Raw genomic sequence first — 23926 nt, forward strand, 5'->3', positions numbered from 1 at the left:
CGGTAATTGTATTTTCGCCACTATAACTTCTGTATCTTAATCATACAACATACTTTATCAAGTTCATTTCAAACATACATAACCATGTAATTTGCATAGGTGCTGGTGGAAAACGTGTTAACCCTGCGTGAAAGAGAGTAAAATAGAACACTGAATTTGCAGTGATAATGGAAGCGATAAACTACCTTGAACCATATTAGTGTAGCAACATTTATTTTGTAAACGACTGATACTACGGACACTTAAATGTGTCTCTGATTTTATCTAACCAACGCACTGAAAATATAGTATGTTACCTGTCATACAGTTTTATAATAAAAATGACGATCAAATGAAATTGTGTAAACACCAAAGCACCCTTGGTTTTATCTGTGATTGTAGATGAATGGAACTTATTTAAATCAACAACAACTGGGGAATCGACTTTAAAGAGTTTGTTCCGAAACCCAGATCCATCTTTTATTGCGTGTGCAATCTTGAGATAACGTCAAGGGGAACCAATCAGGAGCGTAGCTTCCTAAGCTGTATATGCCGCGGCACACACCTGCCTGTATGGACAATAGTCAATAATTTAATACGTAAATAATGCTCGAAAGTTTAAAATCTGAGACGGTACGGGGTAAGACCGTACATAAAGCTCTCGGCCAATATAATTCACCGTTAAGTTTGTGCTTATTATGTTCGGTTCATGGAAGCGATTGGAAGTTTTGAATATTGAGATGCATTATAAAAAGACCATTGCAAGTTGGTTCCGTAGGGGAATTACACATGGATTCAAACATGTTTGCTCCAAAGAATGTCCAAGATTGATTTCAACATCGTCAGATGTACAGATTAACAGAAAGTGTAGATAGAGGGCAGTTGATAGTGGGCAAATTAATATATTGTGTATATGCATTCAGACTGATGGCGAAGTGGTCATCCTTCTTACAGGGGGTACATACTATGGAGGTAACAAGTCATGCATATAGGTGTTTAAAAAAACGACTCAGACACATTAAGACACTGATACGGACACCGCCCGAGACACACTGACAAGCGGATGAAATAGTTAGAGATAAAAAGATACAAACGCATGCTGTTTGACATGAAGGTTAAGGCGTTATTTGCACATTTGATATTCATTTAATTCATTAGTATGTGAAGGTTTAGCTTGGACAAATGAATATAGAAATTTTTGAACACGTGAATTTAAATAGTCAAAACTAAATAAATTTAAGTAAGTGTTTGGAAAACGGTTATCTAGTTAGCAAATTTGTTTGTGTGGTATAAGAGTAATTGTAGATGACACAATATATAATAATATAATAATTATTTGTTTGTTTAATTGTGAAATTTTCCAGATCAAATAATCCGATTTCAAAAAAATGTTCATACAGTACAAGCTTTCTTAAAACGCGTAAATATCTGTACCTTAAACTTGTTTAAAACAATGTTTTTATACACTAAGGAATCTAAAAGAGGGTCACTACAAGTTTATGGTGAACTTGTGTCAAGGAGTGTATGCCAACTTTCCTTACTTATTAACATACTAGACCTCCAATGCCATTCACTCCTGTCCTCACATTATGTAGTCTCATTCAAATGATAAGATCACACGAACAAAGGATCTCATACCATATGCATAATAATGGTTGTTCCTTTTAATGGTACCTTTACAACGTTACCATGTCTATAAATATAATGAACGTACTTAATTTTAACAATATCTTGTACATATATCCGGTGATCTATAAATAGGACTTTATGTTTCCAATGCGTTGTATGCCGCTTGTCACCTGTTGAGATCGACACAAGTTGAGCAGTGCAATAATTTCGTCCATTTCAACAAACGCGATTATTTTTTAAGTTTTTAACGCGCAAAAAGACGAATTTCTACCTTGTTACCACCATATATATTCTAATTGGCATAGATAAAATATGTTTTTTATTTATACTCAAATTTACTTTCATGTCAAGTTGTGTGGCTTTAAATTCCGCTGGTCATGCCGTTATGCATTGTAGGAATGTCGTATCTTGAAAACAGTTGCACTGTTTTGGCAAATTAATTAAAGGAATATCACGATTATCAATACGCTCACAAACTAACACAAAAGGCTTGCAACTATTTAAAAACAAAGAATGACAAATTTGTATGCCTTACAAACATTCGCAGATTGATACGCCTCTGCATGGTTTGCACAAACCATTGGAACTATAACGTGGAAAATTTGTGCAATGTCACTCTGTTGTGTTTAGGGGTTTGAAGAGCATCTAAACTCTTGTATTGTCATTTATCAACATTCAATTGTCATCTAGCAACATTCGATTGCCATTTAGAAAAAAAAGCAATTGACATTTAGATTAAAGCATTTCTATTGTCAGGTTTTGTTAAATGTATATGAAGAAACATGCAATGTTGATTTAGCGATTTGCAATTCTCACACAGGCCTTCCATATATTCCCTTCCATAGTGCAACAAACACACTGGTGTTTAATTCATGTATATATTATAAATAATTTTGCTATTCAGATATTGATTATGCACGTTGAACTGCCCACCGACGAGGATATCTTAAGAGTCAACACTCGCACTGAGTAAATAGAAATTCAAAAAGTTCGAATTTTGGTTTCCATCGACTGACCTTTAATTTACCATGGGCAAAGTTCAATACGGCGTCTCAGTGCCATCGCTTCCGGTGAAAGTGTCGATGAAGGTACGCTAACTGGCCCGTATTGGCCCCGTTACCCTTTGCAATTGACAGCCTACGTCTGTTAAGGTCATTCGTGACTTTGTTAGCTTATTATGGCAGCAGTAAACCTGATGGCACAGTCCCCACGGCATTTTGCGTGATTCAGATAACCGCTGTGGCTATAAATTGTGTTTCATTCTAAAACCTTCTGAAACAACATCTAGACGAGAATGAATACATGTAAGTCACCTTTAAACATTTATTTAAACGAACTTTGTTAATTCATCCGGGAAAATTAAATCTACAAGTTCGAATGTTTTTTGCAAACACAGTAGCTGCTGTATATACTGATGTTCATATGAATGGTTATAATGAATTGTAAATATAGGAAACAAACATGATTTACGTTAGTAAAAGCTACGATGCGAACCTATTTATCAAATTTTTCTACATTTACAGGTTACTTGATTATTTCGGGGATAGTGTGTACAATTGGCGTATCAGGTATGTTACATAGTTGTATTAATGTGAAGTTTTACGCATATTATTTTAATATTGATAAATCCTAGTGGGAAAATGAATGTGTAATACTATATGAAGTAGATTAATATAATCGACAAGAGCTCAACTAGGCTGCTGTATACAGTGAAAGGAATGTACAAAACTCTACAACGAACGTCTACAGTTGATACTGTAAGTTTTCCTATGTCTTAACTTGTCGCAAGGACGTGGTAAAGCGTGGTTAAATCGATGTCCTGCTTATACGATGTCCCTTTTACACGCGAACTAACTGAAAGCTGTGCTTATAACGCCCTTACCAACCAACACGCTCCCTCAACGTACGTGATATCGGTTCACTAAACGCATATTGTACGTTTGTACCTACCACGTCCATCAAGCACATACCAACTTAGTAAGCATCGCGCTACTACCACGTTCACCAGGTAAGAACAATACATTACACACATGACCGGAAGTATAGTTAGGCCTATAATAGAATATTCTGTGTTTCGGGCAACCCAACCGTATCAAGCAAATCCCGACGACCTTACTGTGTAACAATCAACCACAGTCGGAAAATTGAAGTCAGATTAGTCATTACCAGCTTACTGCATTAAGTGCTTATTGCGGAATGTTTTAATCATGTGTTTCCCATTATAATAATTGTCATCAACAAGTTACTTACTATATTGCTTTTATCGTCATTTTTATCGTCATGGAAATCTGTCCACAAAATCTTCTAGTGCATCTCTTCATCATCCTTTCAATAGTTGATATAACATTAGTAAATTACGTGTATAAACCCATAAAAAATGACCTTGCTCGCGTTAATGCGGGACATGGATATTTGCTCCGGAAACAATATTATTTGGATTTTTCAATATTTAACACTTTCGGTTCGCTCTGTGTCAGGTCAGGTCAAGTGACGAGGCATTTTCACCCGTCATAGTTTTACACGTGTAACATTGCTTTAAATGATGTTTTGCCAAACTACTTATATTTAACTTTCGAACACACATCTTTACATTTGTATTTATATTATACTTGCGTAGTGATTAACGAGTAAACACCTGGTTTACATCTGGTTCAAGCCAAGCCCTAATGATGTAAAGGCTTGAATTTGAATAGACCAAAGAGCGCCAAGTGGATGGTTTAAGTATAAAATGCATGACGCAATATCACAGTCCGGAGAGGTTATGCTTTTTAATCCCTTTATAGGTATTCTAACATCCTTTTGACTGCTTATTTTAACAATCATAAACATGTTAATCTCAAACGTTTAGTGTTAAATCTAAAACATACAAAAATCCGCACTTCTATTGGCAGTTTATGTTCCCGCTGCATATAAATATTTAAAACAATTTTTGTCTAAGCCCATCTAAGTACTTTACGCCGAATAATGTCTCTTAAAACGTGAACCTCTTTCTCTAAGCGAATAACTTTGTTGGGGAAGGCGTTAAACAACCATCGGACGGAAGAAACGCCCAAAGGAATATCTATATAAGCACACACTCCATTGTACATACATGATTATTGGCGTCGCCCTGGAGGGCGGCGACTAGAATGTAATGCATGTTTTTTTCGCTTATGGGAGGAGAAGTTATTTTACGGATCAATGTATACATGTTTGTTTTAAGAATATCTTGCATAGTGGTGATTTTTTTGTGTAAATTAGTGTAAATAAGTACTGCATTTGTGCCTATTACATTTATTACAACATTTATTGCCAATAATGCAAAGCTAATTGTTTTAATTAATAACTGATCCACAACTGATCACAGGGGAAAGATCACAGGGACTGGGCAAATACGCGAAACTTTCTGGTTTTGTATAAAAACAAATGATGTTTTGTATTAAAACAAAACATAATCAAAATATATTTATTTTGTGGTTTTTCTAATTTGCTTATTTAGTGGAGAATCGATGTAGTACGATATTTGACGACCTATCGCGCAAGCAAGTTTATTGGAAGGCGTAGTGGTACGAAAACGTACAATGTATTAGTTTATTAATAGACATATAATAACGATCGCTATACACAACTTCACCAAATAGCAGTACATAAGTGAGTGTCAGCCGGAATAGCTCAGTTGGGAGAGCGTTAGACTGAAGTCGTTTACGCAACAGTCATCTAAAGGTTCAATCCCGGATTCCGGCACGAACGGAACAGTTCGGCGGCTGACAATTTTTTCAGACAGGTTAATAAATATAATAAAGCTTTATTGTATGTAGACATTTTAAAATCCATTTTACTACAATTGGACATTTTTATTAAAATAATGGATGCACCGTGGTGACAAAGTTAATTAAAATTTCTTACATCACTTAAATAACTTATAAAAAATACACGCGTTTTTATATTAACAAATAAATGCAAACAACACATATATTATCCATGTATTTTTATGGTTGTCTATCATAGGCCTATCCCTACCACATATAGAGCGCGAAGCGCGACACGTATTATTGATTGTAACAATGAGTTGCGATAAAGGAAGCAGCCGCTTATCAAGGAGAAGCTGTGTTCCAGCAACCCGTTTCCCTAGAGTCAAGCACTTCTCGGATTTTTTTTTAAGAACCACATATAGAGCGCGAAGCGCGACACGTATTACTATCCAGGTGGTATGGGCCCTTTAGCATTATCCGACCATTACGTCTATATGTGGTATGGGCTCTTTAGCATTATCCGACCCTTACGTCCATAGTTATCTTCCTTAGAATTTGAGAAATTTTCAAATCCTTGTTCGATGTCCAAAATTTTCATCCGATTGTTCCCAAACTTTCACAAGTTTTTTTATCAATGAGGACCCAACCCAAACTCTATATGAGCAATGTCGGACCATAAGTCCAGAATTATGTCTCTTAAAATTTAAAAATAAAAGTGAAAAACTGCTTGGTTAGGTGATTATTTCAACATTTTTCATCAGATTCTTTCCAAACTTACAGTTTCTTCATATCAATGAGCATTTTTACCTCATTTAACATGAGAAACATCGGGACAATATGACCAGATTTTTTTCTATTAAATTTGACAAAATAAACAATTTCCACTTGTTTAAAAGATTTCACAACTTTCGTCAGAATCTTTTCAAACTTGTTAAGTGTTTTTATATCAGTATTACTCGAACCCTATTGAAAATGATGAATATCGGAGCAATAAATCTATTATGATCTTTTATTGAATTTCAAAGTATTGTAAAATGCAGCTTCTTTATACAATTTACAGTTTTCATTCATTTTTTTCAAACGTTTACAGTGTTTTCATATCGATGAGTACTTAACCCCTATCGTAAATGAGCAACGTAAGAATAAGTTCAGAATCATATCCCCTTGAAGTTGAGAAAAATATGAAAGTACGCTTACAAGATGAAGCAGATTTTTTAAAACCTACACAGTTCTGTTACATTAATGCAAACTGCACACGGATACCAGTAAAAAAGAAAACCAATGTAAATAAAATGAAATATTTGGGAGTTACAACACAAAATCATAGATAATGGTTATTTGGGGGTTATAACACAACATCATAAATAATGGTTATTTGGGGGTTATAACACAAAATCATAGATAATGGTTGTACCAGTATCTTTTTCTATTTTGTTTAAAATAATCGGCCAATATATTAATATTTACAGTAGAAAAAAATCGTTCCATGTAACTTAATTGAGTGCTTTTTACACTGAAATTCCTGACGCCCTTTGATGCTTTGCATCAATATATATAAACCCTTCTGATATTTTTTCAGAGTGCCTGGAATGCTTCAATTGTCTAAATATCGAAGACCCTAAGGCGTGTACAAACACAGTTCAATGTTCAAACAATGAGGTTAGTGTTATTCGAATTTCCATATTAACAAAAAGAATAACCAACTAATTCATTATTGTTTTTGAAAAGTGGTGCAGATGTTAAACTTATGTTCACGGTTATAAAACTCTGTATTACGTATATTAGTTTACAAATAAATGTTTAAGATCCATAGTATATAAAATTAAACGCTATATATTCTTATTATTTGCGTTCTATATAATATTAACATCGATTTAGTTTGTCGAGCTGCATTTGGAGCTATGAAAACAGATACTAAAAACGTTATCTAAATAAAGCCTACTACGCCTTTTTGGCAAAGCGATCAAAAATGAAACACGATAATACGTAATAAACCTTATTTAATATTCTTCTTATTAATAGTCCTGCTTTTTGCAAACGGTCCATTCCGGCAACGTAGTACGTTACAACATGGGCTGTCAGAATGACCAGGTATTCACTTTGATTACACTTCACTCGTTTGTTTTAATCTCTATTTACGTTCCGGCTTTGCTTTTTTAATCATTCTGCAGCATATAATTTTATTTGTTTTAATTGCTATGTTGTATTTTGAATTATATTGCAACTGGCAATAAGATTATAATATCAAAGTTTTCATAGAAATTTGCTTCGATTTTCATTAGTTTGAAAAAAATCTTTAACTGTAGTAAATCAGAACATTAATGTTTTTCCGATTTGACCAATATATATTTCCGTCCCAATGAATGCTGCATTTTGACTGTTGATTTCGATATATGATCTTAACGGTATGGATTTGATTATTGTGCATGTACAATTTACCCGAGTTGTTTAAAATGTATGACATGTTATTTCAAAAGCGTTAAATGCATGGTAAAGACCTATGAAAAACAAGCTTTATTTACAACAAATCTGCTGAAGTCTCTTATAATATAGAACGTAATTGTAAGCTAAAACATACGCGACACACCGATTAACACAGATATTTAAGTATACTCCCATACTTTAATTTTAGGGAGCTGACAAAATCTATATTTTAAGATTAACGAATAGATTCGTTTAGAGGCGACAAGTTCAATTTTAGGACTTAAGTCTTCATATTGTTATCAGTGTTCGACTTTGACCTTGTGCCATTAGTCATATAGTTCTTGCGGATGACAAACAAGCACATATTGGTAAAACACTCGTGTAATGTAATTTCAAATATATCCCATTTGAAGTAAAGTCATGGAGGATCTAAGTCCGCTTTGGACAATAACGTCCTTTTTAACCCAGCTTTAAGCCATGATAATGAATGCAGACATGATGTAATTACACGCGACTCATCCACTTATATTATTAAATACATTGTTTTAAAATCATTGATGATGTAAAAACATTAAAACACGATTTTTTATCATTCGACTTTATGTCATATGTTGACTGTGGTGGTATACAAAAGGTTTTCATCATCCGACACAACTTCTCACATATGTGAATATTTTTAAAAAGTTACTTTTCAATTCTTCAATGCATTAAGTTATGCCGCTGATAGACTTTTTTGACACGAAAAATATATTGTATCCATTGACCTGAAAGTTTGACCTCGACCTTTAAGCTTTTACTTTGTTCTTGTGCGTGACACTGCGTCTACTACAGTTTAACATTATAAGAAGTTATTCTGAAATAGTTAATTAAACTGGCTACGTTACACTCCAGAAAAGTTTCGGGACAAACGGACAGGCCGAAAGACAGACTGACCGACGAAATTTCAATATAGCTACCACCTCTCGGTGAAAAAAGAAAGACCAATATGATAACTAACGTGACTTGTCAACAAGATAATGTACTATACAATTTGCGTTCCTTACTGTAACTATGCAACGAAAATAAAAAAGTAGGTGAATAACATTTGGGTATACAATATGTCTTCTGAGACGTCTATTGTCAAAAACATAAACATGTCATAGAACGTTTTCAAAACGAATGCCACAAACTGAAGACGTTGAAAGAAAGGAGAATTTAAAATACATTCTTAACAAAGGGCAACCAGAATTCAAATGTCAACAAGCTATGCTTAAAACACAGGTATGTCCCATTCCATCCCGTCCCCAAATTTATATTAACTTTGTATTCATTTGTAGTTTTGCAATTCATTGGCTGTAGACCACAACGGAATTATTGGTCGCTCTATCCAGACCAGACAACAGTACTCTTGTCATGAATGTTGCAGCAGTAACCGTTGCAATGAGCATCTATGTGCAAACAGAAAACGTATGCATAGTTTAGGCGCCTACATAGTTATCTGTTAGAGCAACGCGCTGTCTAAATTTCAAGAAATGTTAAAATGTTTTATTAAAAGCTATAATCAGGGTAGTTCAAATTATAAGATTCGCATCGAATTAATTGTAATTTTTGTTAATAATTTACTTCAAAGTTATCAGACAGTTTTAATCATAAATACAAATATTCATTGTATCCCTTTCATCGGTAAAAAATATCAAATATTTACAAAGTTTATCGTATGGTAAAACCTCATGAAAACCACTAATTTATCACATTCATATGTTTATAAACATATACATGTATATAGATGAATATGATATTTTAGCAACATCTTGCATCGACGACGAAACACTAGATTGTGCCCGTCTGAACTCTATTTTCGCCGTCTGTGCAGATATTCATCACGCCAAAACAACTTGTCCAAAGTTTTGCGGACTCTGTCAGCTTGGTAAGAATTGTTATGCGCACAAAAAAAAATCATAACAAACATGTGTTTTATAATATAGGTTAACAGAGCTCATATTTTATTTTAAAAAAATTATTAAAAGAGTATATTTTTAATTAAATATATTCATCTTATTTTTTTTAAATGTCTATACATATATTTATAAGGAAACAAAATACATTATAGTTCCACATCTTTACAGTTGATGGGAACTGGGCAGATTGGGGGCATTGGTCTAAATGCAGCGCTACATGCAATAACGGGACTCAAACCCGCGTACGCTCCTGCACAAACCCGGCTCCTGCTAACAGTGGACTCAGCTGCTCTGGGCCAGCCGTTGAGTCAAACATGTGTCAGAGCCAGCTTTGTCCGGGTATGAATATGCTGAAGCATAGTTTAGAAACAGATTTGGATTTTTATAATGAATAACACCATGTCCACAATTCAATGTTAGCTGAATATTCAACGTTTATTATGATGATAAATTGTGTCTTATACAACGAATTTTACATTGATAAATATATGAAAACACGGCATCTCGTTGTAATAAATTTTGTTTTTAAAGTTAATGGCAACTGGTCCGGTTGGTCGACATGGTCCGGTTGCTCAGTTACTTGTGATGTGGGACTAAGAAAAAAGACAAGAACCTGCACTAATCCTAAACCAGACCCGTGGGGGGACTATTGCGTTGGTGAATCTAGCGAATATACAATTTGCCTTAATGAACCCTGCGGTGTAATAAGTAAGTATGCGATGCGATTTCAATTGTTTTCTAATGCAAATTAAGTGGAAAATATGGAACATTGATTTAGTTTAATCCAGAATAAATCACAAACGTGATTTGTTTTACATAGATGATAGCTGGTCGAGTTGGGGTGCGTGGGAAAGCTGTGCAGTCACTTGTGGAGTGGGTCTCAAGTTCCGACACAGGACTTGTAGGAACCTGAGTCCTTCTACTTACAGCAAGACATGCGCGGGCGAATTTAAAGATTTTGCTGTGTGTGTCAACACGCCATGTAAGTAAATATGTGCGATCAAGTTTAAAAGAAATTAAAGTATGTTATTATAACCTTAAACTCACATTTCTATGTAAGTTCAATTAAGAAGAATCAATCAAAACAAAAGCATTAAGATATTATTGTTATTAGCCACGGTGATATATTCACATGATATGTGTTTATTCCTCTCAGAACAGCTACATGATTTCATTCCAATGTAATTACAAAACTGTAGATCATCATGTGTATAATGTTTTAATTAAGTATGTAAGATATTTACACTAAATTTGTAGAAATCTTTACCAAAACATCGAGAAACTAACCAGTTTTGACAAACGTTAGTATGTTGTCTCATTTAACGACTGTACATCACTATATAATGCATCGTATGATCTGCGTCCATTTGATTTAGCTCTGCAGGCATTCCATATAATCGCACTCATAGATTCTGTTGCGACGTGTCATGTCCGATCAGCGCTTTGTGTCGCACTTGTCGCAAAATTGATGCTAAATCGAAGTTTTCGCAGTTGTTAGCTCCTATGGGTTAACGCTTGATACTGCAATCGAAAGAAGGTCTGGAAGGATTTATTTTTTGTAAATTTTACTTAGTTTATGCAAATCTGTATTATTTTTTACTAGCGTTTTATATATGGCTATATTGAAAATTATGACAGAATATAAACATATAAAGATTTATTAAAAGTTAAAGATAAAAATGATATTTGAATAGACCATTATCAAGTGGTATATCATTATTGAAGGAATATGCTAGACCTATGATCGAAACCAATCGTTTTTCTATGTCGAGGTTGATGCTGAATGTTGTAATCAACTCAAAATGTCGCAAACCTAATGATTCTAAACAGCGCACTTATTTCAACTGCTGCTATATGTCGTAACATCAAGGGCAATGTCGCACTCCTTTTTAAACCACTCTTTTGCACAACACAATGATGAAATTTAATAAAGAAATTTAACTTGAGCATCTAAACGGTTCCGTTAGCCTTAAGCGTCTTGCTGCAGGAGTGCTCGGCCGATTACTTCATGAACATGCATACATCACGAAAATATTTATTGTATAATTCGAGTTGTATTGTAAGTTTTATTATAAAAAAGTAAATAAATAAATAGCATTGTGTTATTTATTTTCTTTTGAAATAAAGCATTTGATGCTTCGCTACTTCCAATTTGACCTTTTCCGATTCAAAAAAGAACATGCATTCGGTTGAATACTGAAACAATTCGAAACTACATCGTCAGCCATGTCGCGAGCGCTATTTCAACGTATTACTGTTTAAGACCTTATGGCTCTGTAATACCCGGTAGTTACTAAGTGGAAATAACTGCATTCGTGTAACTTCATGTTTAGTGTACTTCCATTTGGATAGCATAGCGAAATGTGTATGTGTGTGTTGTTAGAACAGGGATTGATGGCTAAGAAGTAAATTATTCAACTTGAGTGTGCTTGCCGCATTTTCAAATTCTGGCTGACATTATTAATACAAACAATAAACCATTGCACCGGCGTTCCATCTGTCAAAATGGTCCATGTGAAATGTTTTGTTCCTCCAGTCATAACTGATCTGTTTTGCTTTTACGGAGAGCTATCACTTTGTCACCTTGTATTAATTTTTAAAAAGTTAATCACGTAGTAACATACATTGTATATGAATATGTACTGTTTACTTTTATATTTATTTAATGTTGAATGCGAATTTTAATTCATTTTTACTTGAGAAATCAATAGTGCACATTTACATTCCTCCTCAAGTGGTACATCTAATTAACTTAATAGTATATGGTATATGTCATACTCAAAGAGTTTGTGGTGGCATTCTGTTTCCTTTTATTTATGTTGAAAGTTGAACGAAACAATCGTTATTATATTGCAGGCAATGTAATAGCCTTCAACGTTCACGGATTTAACTTGTTGGCAAATCTCGTCAATGCATTTCCAACTGTGATCTTTAACGAAGGGAATGCGTATAACGCCAGCACTGGACAGTTCACAGCTCCGGTGAGCGGGCTATACTACTTTAGTGTCCAAATCTGCCTTCAGACCTCAGCATCTGCTGAATTTTACATGCAAACAGGAAATGCAAACATGAGCGGGGTTGTAAAACTGACGGCTACATTTCAAACCTCTCCTGGAAACGGGGCGTGTACATCGCAATCAAGCTTTGTGAAGCTACTTATGAATGAGCGCGTGTGGGTGCTGATGGCCCGTCAGTACTCCACAGCATTTATTTGGGAAGAGCCAACACAAGCTTGGAATACATTTACTGGAGCCTTGATCCAAGAGCTTTAATAAATTGTAGACCTCTTCGTAGTTTGGTTGTCTCTCTAAATTGCAAGTAGTGTGTGGAATACATACAGTTGTTTGTCTGGTCCATGATAATGAAAGACTACGTCAGTAGTTCCAACACCCAAATGATATGAAACACCTATCATAAAACATTTTCATTGGCAATACTTCTGAACTTATCTGTTTGAATACAAATATTTTTCATAATCACCTTAACTAGTTGTGTTTGGCATTATTATTGTTCTATATTTTATTTGTCGCTATTCCAGTACGTCACGCAATAATCTGTATTCTTTATTTGCAGTCCAATTTTGCAGCGATAAAAATAATTTAAGTCAAATTTTAAATGATGTATTGGCGCTCTACATGCATATGTCACAAATCAAGGGTTGAATATAAATTTTGCACCAGTAGGAGTTACGTGAGATTTCAGTGTCTGCGAATTTTGAAACATGGTCCAATTCGGTTAATGTTTTTTTTTAATGTTAAGTTTTCATTCATGTAAGGTTTGCTTTTAAATATTTTAATTTTTGCGCTGTCTATTTTATTACTAAGTCGTGTAGAAATCCATTTTCTGTATTGTATATACAGCGTAGACACTAAAATTACATGTATACATTTACTTTTGATTTGACATATAAACTTATTATATCTTTAATCGGAAAAATGAGAAATTGTACACACACACGAATTAAATAATACCTCGAAACAAATACATTTACTAAATGAACACGTATTTGTGTGCAAAACCAAGTTTAAGTCACTTACTTTTATATTGACGTCGACTCATATTCTGCATATCAGCTTTTATAGGAAAATAATGCTTAATATATTGTCAAGTAAATCAAAACTTTCATAGAAGTAATTTAAATAATGAATTTACTATTTTTGCTTTGTTACTAATTTACCTAATCCAAAACACATCATGCTGATCAAACTTTAAGCGGCAGTTAGTTTGACTTTTCTTATAACATAATCTGCTGTAAACGTCGGCATGAGAAAACGATCGTGTGCCAGATATCAACAAGTATTTGCAATACAGGTCGGCGTGAAAGAAATATCGTGTGCCAGATGCAAACCTTATTTGGCTCACTGTGTTGTAAAAAATGGATATCTGCATTTTTGTCTATACCCGGCTTTTTCAAATGAAAAATATCAGAAAAATATGAAACGTAAGTTTAAATTGTATTTAAAATTCACATTTCCTATTACTGTTTGGCGTATATATTTTTACGGAAATTGACCAGCATAATTATTACTTGTTAACAGTGAACTTCATACTTTGGACTTGGATACAAAATTCCATCGTGCAAGGAACGTTATGATCGACTGCAGTTCCTCTTTCTACATCATCATTGCTAATCGCGCTGCGAAAGAATGCGAATATAAGACAAACAATTATTATTTCAATATATGAATGTATTCCACATTCTCATCTAAACATAAAATAATCAAAATTGTTTATGATTGTGTTCTAGTTCTAAAAGGTCTAGAGTGTATGGTGAAGATCAAGAGTTATTACTTTATCTAGCTGTTTATTTGATCAGTAATGTAAATGTGAATCCTCAGAAAGTATACAAAAGTCGTCTTCGTTACAGAATGCATTCAGTTTGCATTATGTACACTAAAAAGCATTTCCCCCAAATCGGTTACTTTTTTTATATTCCTGCTACATTAATCATGGAATGAAAACCAGGATTGATTAGACAGCTGAATCGCCAAAAAAAGTACTTCTGCTTATCAAATAGAGGTTGATACAATTTCGGTATTAATATTCATTAATGTTATTTGAATAACAAAGGCGGTACAAACGCAAACACTTTTTATAATGTCAACGCGTCTTTAAATGTGACCTTCAAAATGTGAGTCATGAACACTTCACAAAGCTGCTCCTACCCGGGACTAAGTCTTTACTTTTACATAAAAAAGAGAAAAGCAAACATAACCGTCTGACGGCTACGTATCAATACAGGTCATCGAAATCGGCCTTCAGCTCTGTGAAGCTGAACAGGAGTGAGCACGGTTGGGGGCATCTGCTTACCGTAATTATTCTAAGTTTTCGGAAACTCTTAATATTCGGGCACCTAATTTTTTAAGCCAAAAATTATTTTTTGTGACTCCTTATTTTCGGATATACAGGATTTTGTCCATTATAAATGGCTCTTAATTTGCGAACAGTATATTTAACAGCACTATTTTACCAGATTTCTGCCCCGTTTGGCTTATCTGATGACAACTCGATCATGCGTTTCTACGGTCGAATTAAGGTCATACAACCTGGAAAATGAATGCCTGAAGGCAATGGACCATTACATTTGCGATATTGGGTAAATAACCATACATACCGGTATGTTTTACCGAAAAGCATTTGAAATTTTATTGTATTAAGGAAGGAGTATGTTTAATGTTTTATTTTAAATACAATGCAAACATATATAAAAATAATTTATATTACACGGCCTTGTATTTTACGAGTATTTGTTGATACAATGGACGGTATACACATTGCATACACATATGCTATCGTCAGTCCGATATTTGAACAGTTTCACTTAATTGTTGGACACCTTAATTAGTTGTCTATAACTTTTCGGACACCTGTATTCAAAGAAAAAATTTATCTAAATTTTCGGACATGGAAAACATGTATATTATTTTTTATTGTCAAAAAACTGAGAGTAATTACGATAATCAATACACTCCATTAAATAAATATGTGAAAGTGCTGAGCATGCTTGATTACAAAAACGTTGAATCAACAGCTGGAATAAATTCCTGAACTCAGTAACAGTTAGTTTGTCGCTCCCACATAGTGTGTAAGATAAATATAAACATAATAAAACCGAACCTCAGGCAAACGTATGGGAAGCACCAACCAATCGTTGACTAGAGTGTTTTTTCTTGTACTCTGTAGTTACTCTTTATGTACTATATCAGAAATTTATTAAAAGGTTTAATACTGAGTAAGCAATACACCGCACATGAAAATGAAAAAAATCACAATAACTCGATAAGCACTGAAAAGAGAGTTAGTCTCCATGTACTCTGCATACCTCATAAAACCATATGCTCTTATGTTTTTATGAAAGGGTCAATACTAACCAAGTTTTTCTCCGCACCGGACGTGGGACATACGGAACGGCAGAAGTTATCATTACTACATGATTCTTCAGGGGCGTGTAAACACAGGCGAATTACTAGATATGCTGTGGAGATCGAATTCACGATGACGATTATTAAGATCTAACGCAATAACAGCGCTCGACCTGATTGCGCCGGTTTGACTCGACACAATAACGAGAAACAAAGTAAATCAACAAAAACCTGCTTGATAAGCTATTATCGTCCATTGTTTACCAATTCGTAAACAAATTTCCATTAATTACATGGAACGTTTTACATCACAGTTTAAAAAAGTCGGATGCCAGAATCAATGAACGCTCGATTTGCTTCGTAAATATTCAAATAAGATTTATAATAATAAATGTTCCTCATGTCGCCTTCTTTTTTATTTATTAATAAACGAAATGCATTGATGTTGTGTCCATTATAGACGATTCTAAACAGAGAGACTCGTGTGATTATATGAAGCAAAACACAAGACAAGACCACAATTCAGAGGCATCATTTAAAGTACGGTTGGCCTACCTAATACGCTTGGTATACTCTTTTTTTTTACAGGTGATTAACGTTTCAAAATTGCTACTAAATGTTTGATGACAAGGTGGGGCATCAATTCATCTATTTACAAGTGATTCAAAACAATTCACGATTAAGATTTGGTTTTCACCCGACTAATCCGCGGTAAACAGAAACATACTTACTTTCCACGTTGATATTTAAGCAACTCATACAAGTTGAAACTTTTAATCTGCAACAAACAGTTCAATAGCGAACCATGTAAAAACCTGATTAATGAGTGCTGTATATATTTATTTATTTATTTATTTTTTATTATTTTTTATGTATTTATTAATTTATGTATTTATTTACAAGAATACATAGAAATAAGAACAAATATGAGAAAAAATTGTTCAATCAATGTTATAAATACATACATATTATAACCTAGTGGTTACAACTTTATTACTTCTATGGGGTTTATACAGATAACAGTTCGCGATTCACCAGTGCGAATGCACAATCGGATCTGTAGCCGCGGGAAACTACGTTCCGCTGATTACTGTGTATTATAGACAGGGACCAGCGCCGTAGCCACGCTGAGGCACACCGAGGCAGTTGCCTCGGCTAAAATGTGCAGAGCAATGTTGAGATTACAAGGAAACAAAGGAAAAAATATGTCAAAGAATAAAATCTATATAAGAAATTGAGGCAATTTAATGAATTTAAGGCACTATGGTATTCACAAACAAATATTATCATTGAGTACAATTGGTTCATGTTGAGGCAGATAATTATTTCATTTTAATAACTTCAATTGATGCCAAATGGCTCAGCAAAATGATAAGGAAAATTCGTATATTAAACAACGCGTCGCACTGTACACTTCGATGTTACAATCATTGTGGACGTCGGAACGTATCGAGCGAGGATCGGGTGTTTTACGGCCAGGTCTGGGTCTATTTTGGACCTAGACACACTTCGGGTGGTTGGCGTTTTCGCCTCTATTGGAATTCTTCTCTTTATGGCCGGCGTCGAGTTTAATCCTGGGTCGTTTCAGGTGGTAAGAATCTTTGTTTATATTAGATTTTTCAAATTATGATATCCCGCGTATTAAACTTTTTTGATATAAAGAAGTTCAAGTTTTTTCTTTTTAATAGTCAATGAAGTTGATGATAGAACGTTGATGATAGAACGTTGATGAAAGAACTGTCAACTGACAGAAAATGATGACGCAGTGCTAAAACAAAATGTTACACAAGAAAATTGAAAACAAATGGCCAAAAACTGAACTGATTTAAAATAAATATTTGTACTCCTCATGATAAGCAATATGCCCCTGTGAAGCAATCGGTAAGTCGTCAGACTCTGGATCAATTGCTCACTATTATATTGTCACTGCGTTGGTTCGAATCTCAGTAGGTCCGTGCTTAAGTTAATTCCATCAATGATCCTTTTTATTTGTGTTTATGATTGAAAACGCTTTTGATTTAATGCATTTAAATATTTCTTTAAAGAGCCCTATTGTGCTTTCAAGCTCTAAATGGAAAAACAAATCGTCCACGATTTTTTTCACGGTGAACTTGTCTTAACTACAACACCCAGTTTGCGGAGGCTGATTTGATGTTAACTTAAGAAATAATATTTTTTATTGGTTCTTGTACATGTGAGCGGAGATTTAGCGCATTGCGAAGGCTTAAAACGAGGACACGTTCTACTATGAAAGAGGAACGGCTTAATGTTTGTGCATAAACACATTCCAGTTGATCGAAAACAAATTCTTCAAATGTGGGATTCGATTGGAGACAGGAGAGTTGAATTAGCGTTCAATTAGATTGATATTTAAAAGTTGAAGAATAATAAAACATGTTCATGAAACATTATTCGCTAAAATGTTTGATAGATCTGTTTCTTCATATTATAATGTAGATCTATTTTATTTTAGTATTTTAATAATAAAGCACATTCTATTATCCATATACATACTATGGCTTGTATGAGAGAGCTGTATCTCATTTTTTTCATTTTTTTATCTGACTTCAAATGAAGTATATGACTATTTTTCTGTAGTTAAGTTTGTTACATCATTGGCACTTCAAACACCGTTTATGGTAACAGAATATAAAATTGACAATGAACTTGTAGCAGATTTTTTTTGTTAACTTTATTGATACCAAATACCAAACGGTAGTATGTAGCGTCCATGATTCCGATAATTAAGGTATAAAATGAGGTTTAAATGGCCTTTAAAACGCACCAGAGACATTCTTGGTATAAAAAAATACGGGGGGGGGGCATGCCCCCGGACCCCCCTAGAAGGACCTAAAATACTGCCTCGGCTTTCTTTTGGGTCTGGCTACGGCACTGATCAAATTAGTTGTTTTAACTATTATACCAATTGTCTTATTTATTTTGGGTTGAATGTAACTAAACATAAAATACACAAATGATTTTTTACGTTTTAATAATCATTCTATTAACAAACAAATCGATAGGTTTAGCTTAGATAACTAAAGATATCGAATGTACAAGTTTTTGAATTTTAATATGGCTTCTTTGTTCTTCTATTTCTACCTTATTCAAGGCTTTGAAACAGGTGATTTTACAAGAAACATTGTCCGAATGTTTATGAACATTTATTTTGATCTTTTTTAAGTTCCTGGTGAGTATAATAATTTAAGTAAAAATAGACAAAAAGTGGTCATGCACAGTTATTGCAGTTGCTTCCCTTTAACTGGAAGAAATGTCTTGAATTTTTACCAGATTTTTAACTTCACTTTTCTACAATTTTCGTTTTATAACTACTACAACACATGCAAATGTTCTTACATATAATAGGCAGTCATAGAACCAATCACTGTTACTGCTAAGTATATCCTAATCCTTTACTAGTTTTGTTGAAGCAAAACAGTTCAATATTAATGTTGAGCAATAACCTAAGAAAATCATGTAGTTGTATATTGCACAAATACTTTCTATATATAAAGATGGTGTGCAATCCTAGTGTTAAGTGTATTTGACTTGGAACCAAGAAGTCTTCGGTTAAATTCATATTGGCTCCATAATAAAATTTACCTATGCATTGTTTTCTATCTTCTGTGCCATATCCTGACTGTCTACCTCATTTATAGACCACAATAATCAAGTAGAGTAAAGTAATTACTAATTGGCAACGTGGATCAAATGATCCATTTCATCATATTTACATAGCATTTATAACATATTGTTCAAGGCAACACATTTTTCTATTCAAAGGAAATAGATATCTCTTCATATCGTTGTTGCTATTGAGATATGTAATGATAGCTTTGCTATATTAACGATTATTATTAAAACAAGTTATTTAAAAATGCTATAATATAATATATAATTTTTTACTTTTTTTATCTTATCCTTATTTTTTTTTGATATTTCTAGAAACACCAAACTAAAACGTCTTTAATATTTCTTGACTGCGATGATGTCTAGGCAACTGTACATTTTGAGCTAAAGTGTCTTTTCAGAAACCAAAATTTTAGAAACATAAGTGATAAACGCATTACCATTTAAGTATTAAAGATACTGTAGCAAAAGGTTATATAAAATGAAGATTCACATCTAAGCAGATCCCTGGTTCCAAGATCATACTTAGAAATCAAAAGTTAAAGAAAGATCAGTCTTACATTTTGTCTGCAGGTAACTTTGTCATAGGAGATTTTCACATTACTTGGTGAAATTGGTCAGCATGGTGAGACTTCGTGTGGCCCAAGAGATCCCAGCCCATTTTATGGTCGAAATTCCAAGAAAAATACCCTCATTCTTATCACTTTGTCCTGAACATGTCCAACAGGCTCAGATGTCAATATTAAGATAATAAGCCATTGTCTAGCAATGATGGCTTTTCAAATGAGCCTATTATACAATAAATAATATAGCAAGCATACATTAACAAAGACACATTAACAGTTGTGTGTGAGAGAAGCACTTAAGTGATGTCCAGTCTTACTTTAAATAAATTGTATTGTTCACAGAATGAATTGCTGCAATGTTCTATGATTTGCATGCCCTCACATAGTGAGAGGCAGTAAAGGATTTCACATGTCTGTTATCTTGGTCCTGAATCTTTTGTTTCGAAATCCTCTTTAACCTGTTGACATTTTGATACATATTTTGACGCATATGTAGGAGTTACTTGCAGGCTTTTCTGGTTTTATGCTGGTTGCAAAAGCCATTTTCACTTTGCTTCTGTCAGTGGGAAAGGCCGGGGGGTGGACATTCCAATTTTTTGGGTAGGGGTGTCCCGCTGAGACTTCCGAAATGTCACTGACCCATTTTTATACCGGAACTCTGATAAATAAGACCCATTTTGATACAAGATTTTTTGAAAAAGCAGACCCATATGTATACGACGCCATAATGAGAAAGTGGACCTTTTTCAATACAAGAATTTTGATAAACTTGACCCATTTCAATACTAGAATTTGATAAAGTGGACACATTTCATACTAGAATTTTAATCTCTATTATATCAATACAGTTTACATATTGAATTTGCTAATATATGCTTATGTGTAAATTTCATATATGTATCATACAACTTTACAAGAGTATTGATGCAAAGCATCAAAGGGCGTCGGGAATTTCAGTGTAAAAGGCACTCAATGAAGTTACATGACACGATTTTGTTTCTACGGTAAATAATAATATATTGGCCGATTATTTTAAACAAATTAGAAAAAGATACTGGTATAACCATTATCTATGATTTTGTGTTATAACCCCCAAATAACCATTATTTATGATGTTGTGATATATCCCCCAAATAACCATTATCTATGATTTTGCGTTGTAACCCCCAAATATTTCAATGTTCATTTTATTTGCATTGGTTTCCTTTTTTACTGGAATCCGTGTGAAGTTTTCATTAATGGAACAGAACTGTGAAGGTTTAAAAAAAAATATGCTTCATCTTGTAAGTGTAATTTCATATTTTTCTCAACTTCAATGGGAGATGATTCTGAACTTATTCTTACGTTGCTCATTTACGATAGGGGTTGAGTACTCATTTAAAAGAAATTGAATGAAAACTGTAAATTGCATAAAAAAGCTACATTTCACAATATTTTGAAATTCAGTAAAAGATCATAATAGATGTATTGCTCCGATATTCATCATGTTTAATAGGGTTCGAGTAATACTGATATAAAAACACTTAACAAGTTTGGAAAGATTCAAACGAAAGTTGTGAAATCTTTTTAACAAGTGGAAATTGTTTATTTTGTCAAATTTAATAGAAAAAAAAATCTGGACTTATTGTCCCGATGTTTCTCATTTTTGATGAGGTAAACATGCTCATTGATATGAAGACACTGTAAGTTTGGAAAGAATCTGATGAAAAATGTTGACATAATCACCTAACCAAGCAGTTGTTCACTTTTTTTTTAATTCAAAGTGGCATAATTCTGGACTTATGGTCCGATATTGCTCATATAGAGTTTGGGTTGGGTCCACATTGATAAAAAAAAATCTGTGCAAGTTTCGAAAGAATCGGATGAAAATTTTGGACTTCGAACAACGATTTCAAAATTTCTCAAATTCTAAGGAAGATAACTATGGACGTAATGGTCGGATAATGCTAAAGGGCCCATACCACCTGGATAGTAATACGTGTCGTGCTTCGCGCTCTATATGTGGTTCTAATAAAAAACCTCCGAGAAGTGCTTGACTCTTGGGAAACGGGTTGCTGGGACACAGCTCCTCCTTGATAAGCGGCTGCTTCCATTATCGCAACTCATTGTTACAATTAATAATACGTGTCGCGCTTCGCGCTCTATATGTGGTAGGGATAGTACTTAGGGCCTATGATAGACAACCATAAAAATATATGGATAATGGATATGTTGTTTGCATGTATTTGTTAATATAAAAACACTTTTATTTTTTTATAAGATATTTAAGTGATGTAAGAAATTTTAATCAACGTTGTCACCATCCATACATACTAGTCGCCGCTCTCCAGAGCGACGCCAATAACACTTTTTATACCCATTTATATACAAGAATCAAATTTATCTTTTGCGTCGCTCTGGAGAGCGGTGACTAGTATGTAATGCATTTTATTTTCGCTTATGGGACGAGCAGTAATTGTACGGATCAATGTATATATTTTTGTTTTAAGAATATCTTGCATAGTGGTGATTTTTTGTGCAAATTTGTGAAAATAAGTACTGCATTTGTGCCTATTATATTTATTACAACATTTATTGCCAAAAATGCAAAGTTAATTCTTTTAAATAATACATTAACACAGGGACTGTGCACTAATAAAAGATCACATGGACTGGGCAAATACGCGAACCGGTAAAACTTTAAATAAATAGTCAACATTTTTGTCTGAAACTTTCAACAGTCGCCGTGGTGTAGTAGACGAGGTGTCCGCCTAGCGATCGGGAGATGGTGGTTTGATTCCTAGGCTGGGAGCATTTTTTATATATTATTTATTTTATTTATATATTTATATATATTATAATTTTAATATATATATATATATATATTTATATTTATATAAATACTGCGTTTTAATGCGACCTAAATACAACGTTGCACATTTTTATTAAAATTAATGGATGCCGCGTCGTGACAACGTCAATTAAAATTTCTTACATCTCTTAAATATCTAATAAAAAAAAACACGTGTTTTTATATAATAAATAAATGCAAACAACACATCTATTTTGCATGTATTTTTGTTGTTGTTTATGGTTGTCTATCATAGGCCCTAAGTACTATCCCTACCACATATAGAGCGCGAAGCGCGACACGTATTATTGATTGTAACAATGAGTTGTGATAAAGGAAGCAGCCACTTATTAAGGAGGAGCTGTGTCCCAGCAACCCGTTACCCTAGAGTCAAGCACTCCTCGGAGTTTTTTTTAATAACCACATATGAGCCGCGATGCGCGACACGTATCCAGGTGGTATGGGCCCTTTGGTATGGACTTTTTTAGGTGACACTATCAATGCGCATTTTGTGAGATGAAGCAGATTTTTTAAAACCTACAAAGTTCTGTTTCATTAATGAAAATTGCACACGGATGCCAGTAAAAAAAGGAAATCAATGTTAATAAAATGAACTATGAAATATTTGGGGGTTACAACACAAAATCATAGATAATGGTTATTTGGGGGTTATAACACAACATCATAGATAATGGTTATTTGGGTTTATAACACAAATTCATAGATAATGGTTATACCAGTATCTTTTTCTATTTTGATTAAAATAATTGGCCAATATATTAATATTTACAGTAGAAAAAAGTCGGTCTTCACACAACTAAGCACAAAACACAACACG

At 33.7% G+C, this 23926-nt stretch overlaps 1 protein-coding gene across 1 annotated transcript; it reads left to right on the forward strand.

Moving 5' to 3' along the window:
* Nucleotides 1-2813: 2813 nt before the first annotated feature.
* Nucleotides 2814-12989, forward strand: LOC127858981 (A disintegrin and metalloproteinase with thrombospondin motifs adt-2-like). The gene is made up of 10 exons (XM_052396372.1): nt 2814-2912; nt 3132-3176; nt 6919-6998; nt 7362-7430; nt 9080-9209; nt 9547-9669; nt 9869-10039; nt 10232-10408; nt 10521-10682; nt 12557-12989. The coding sequence occupies exons 1-10, from the start codon at nt 2903-2905 to the stop codon at nt 12970-12972; spliced, it is 1383 nt and encodes a 460-aa protein (XP_052252332.1). The 5' UTR covers nt 2814-2902; the 3' UTR covers nt 12973-12989.
* The last annotated feature ends 10937 nt before the right edge of the window (nt 12990-23926 follow it).

The sequence above is a fragment of the Dreissena polymorpha genome, chromosome 14 (assembly GCF_020536995.1).
Source record: "Dreissena polymorpha isolate Duluth1 chromosome 14, UMN_Dpol_1.0, whole genome shotgun sequence".
Lineage (NCBI taxonomy): Eukaryota > Metazoa > Mollusca > Bivalvia > Myida > Dreissenidae > Dreissena > Dreissena polymorpha.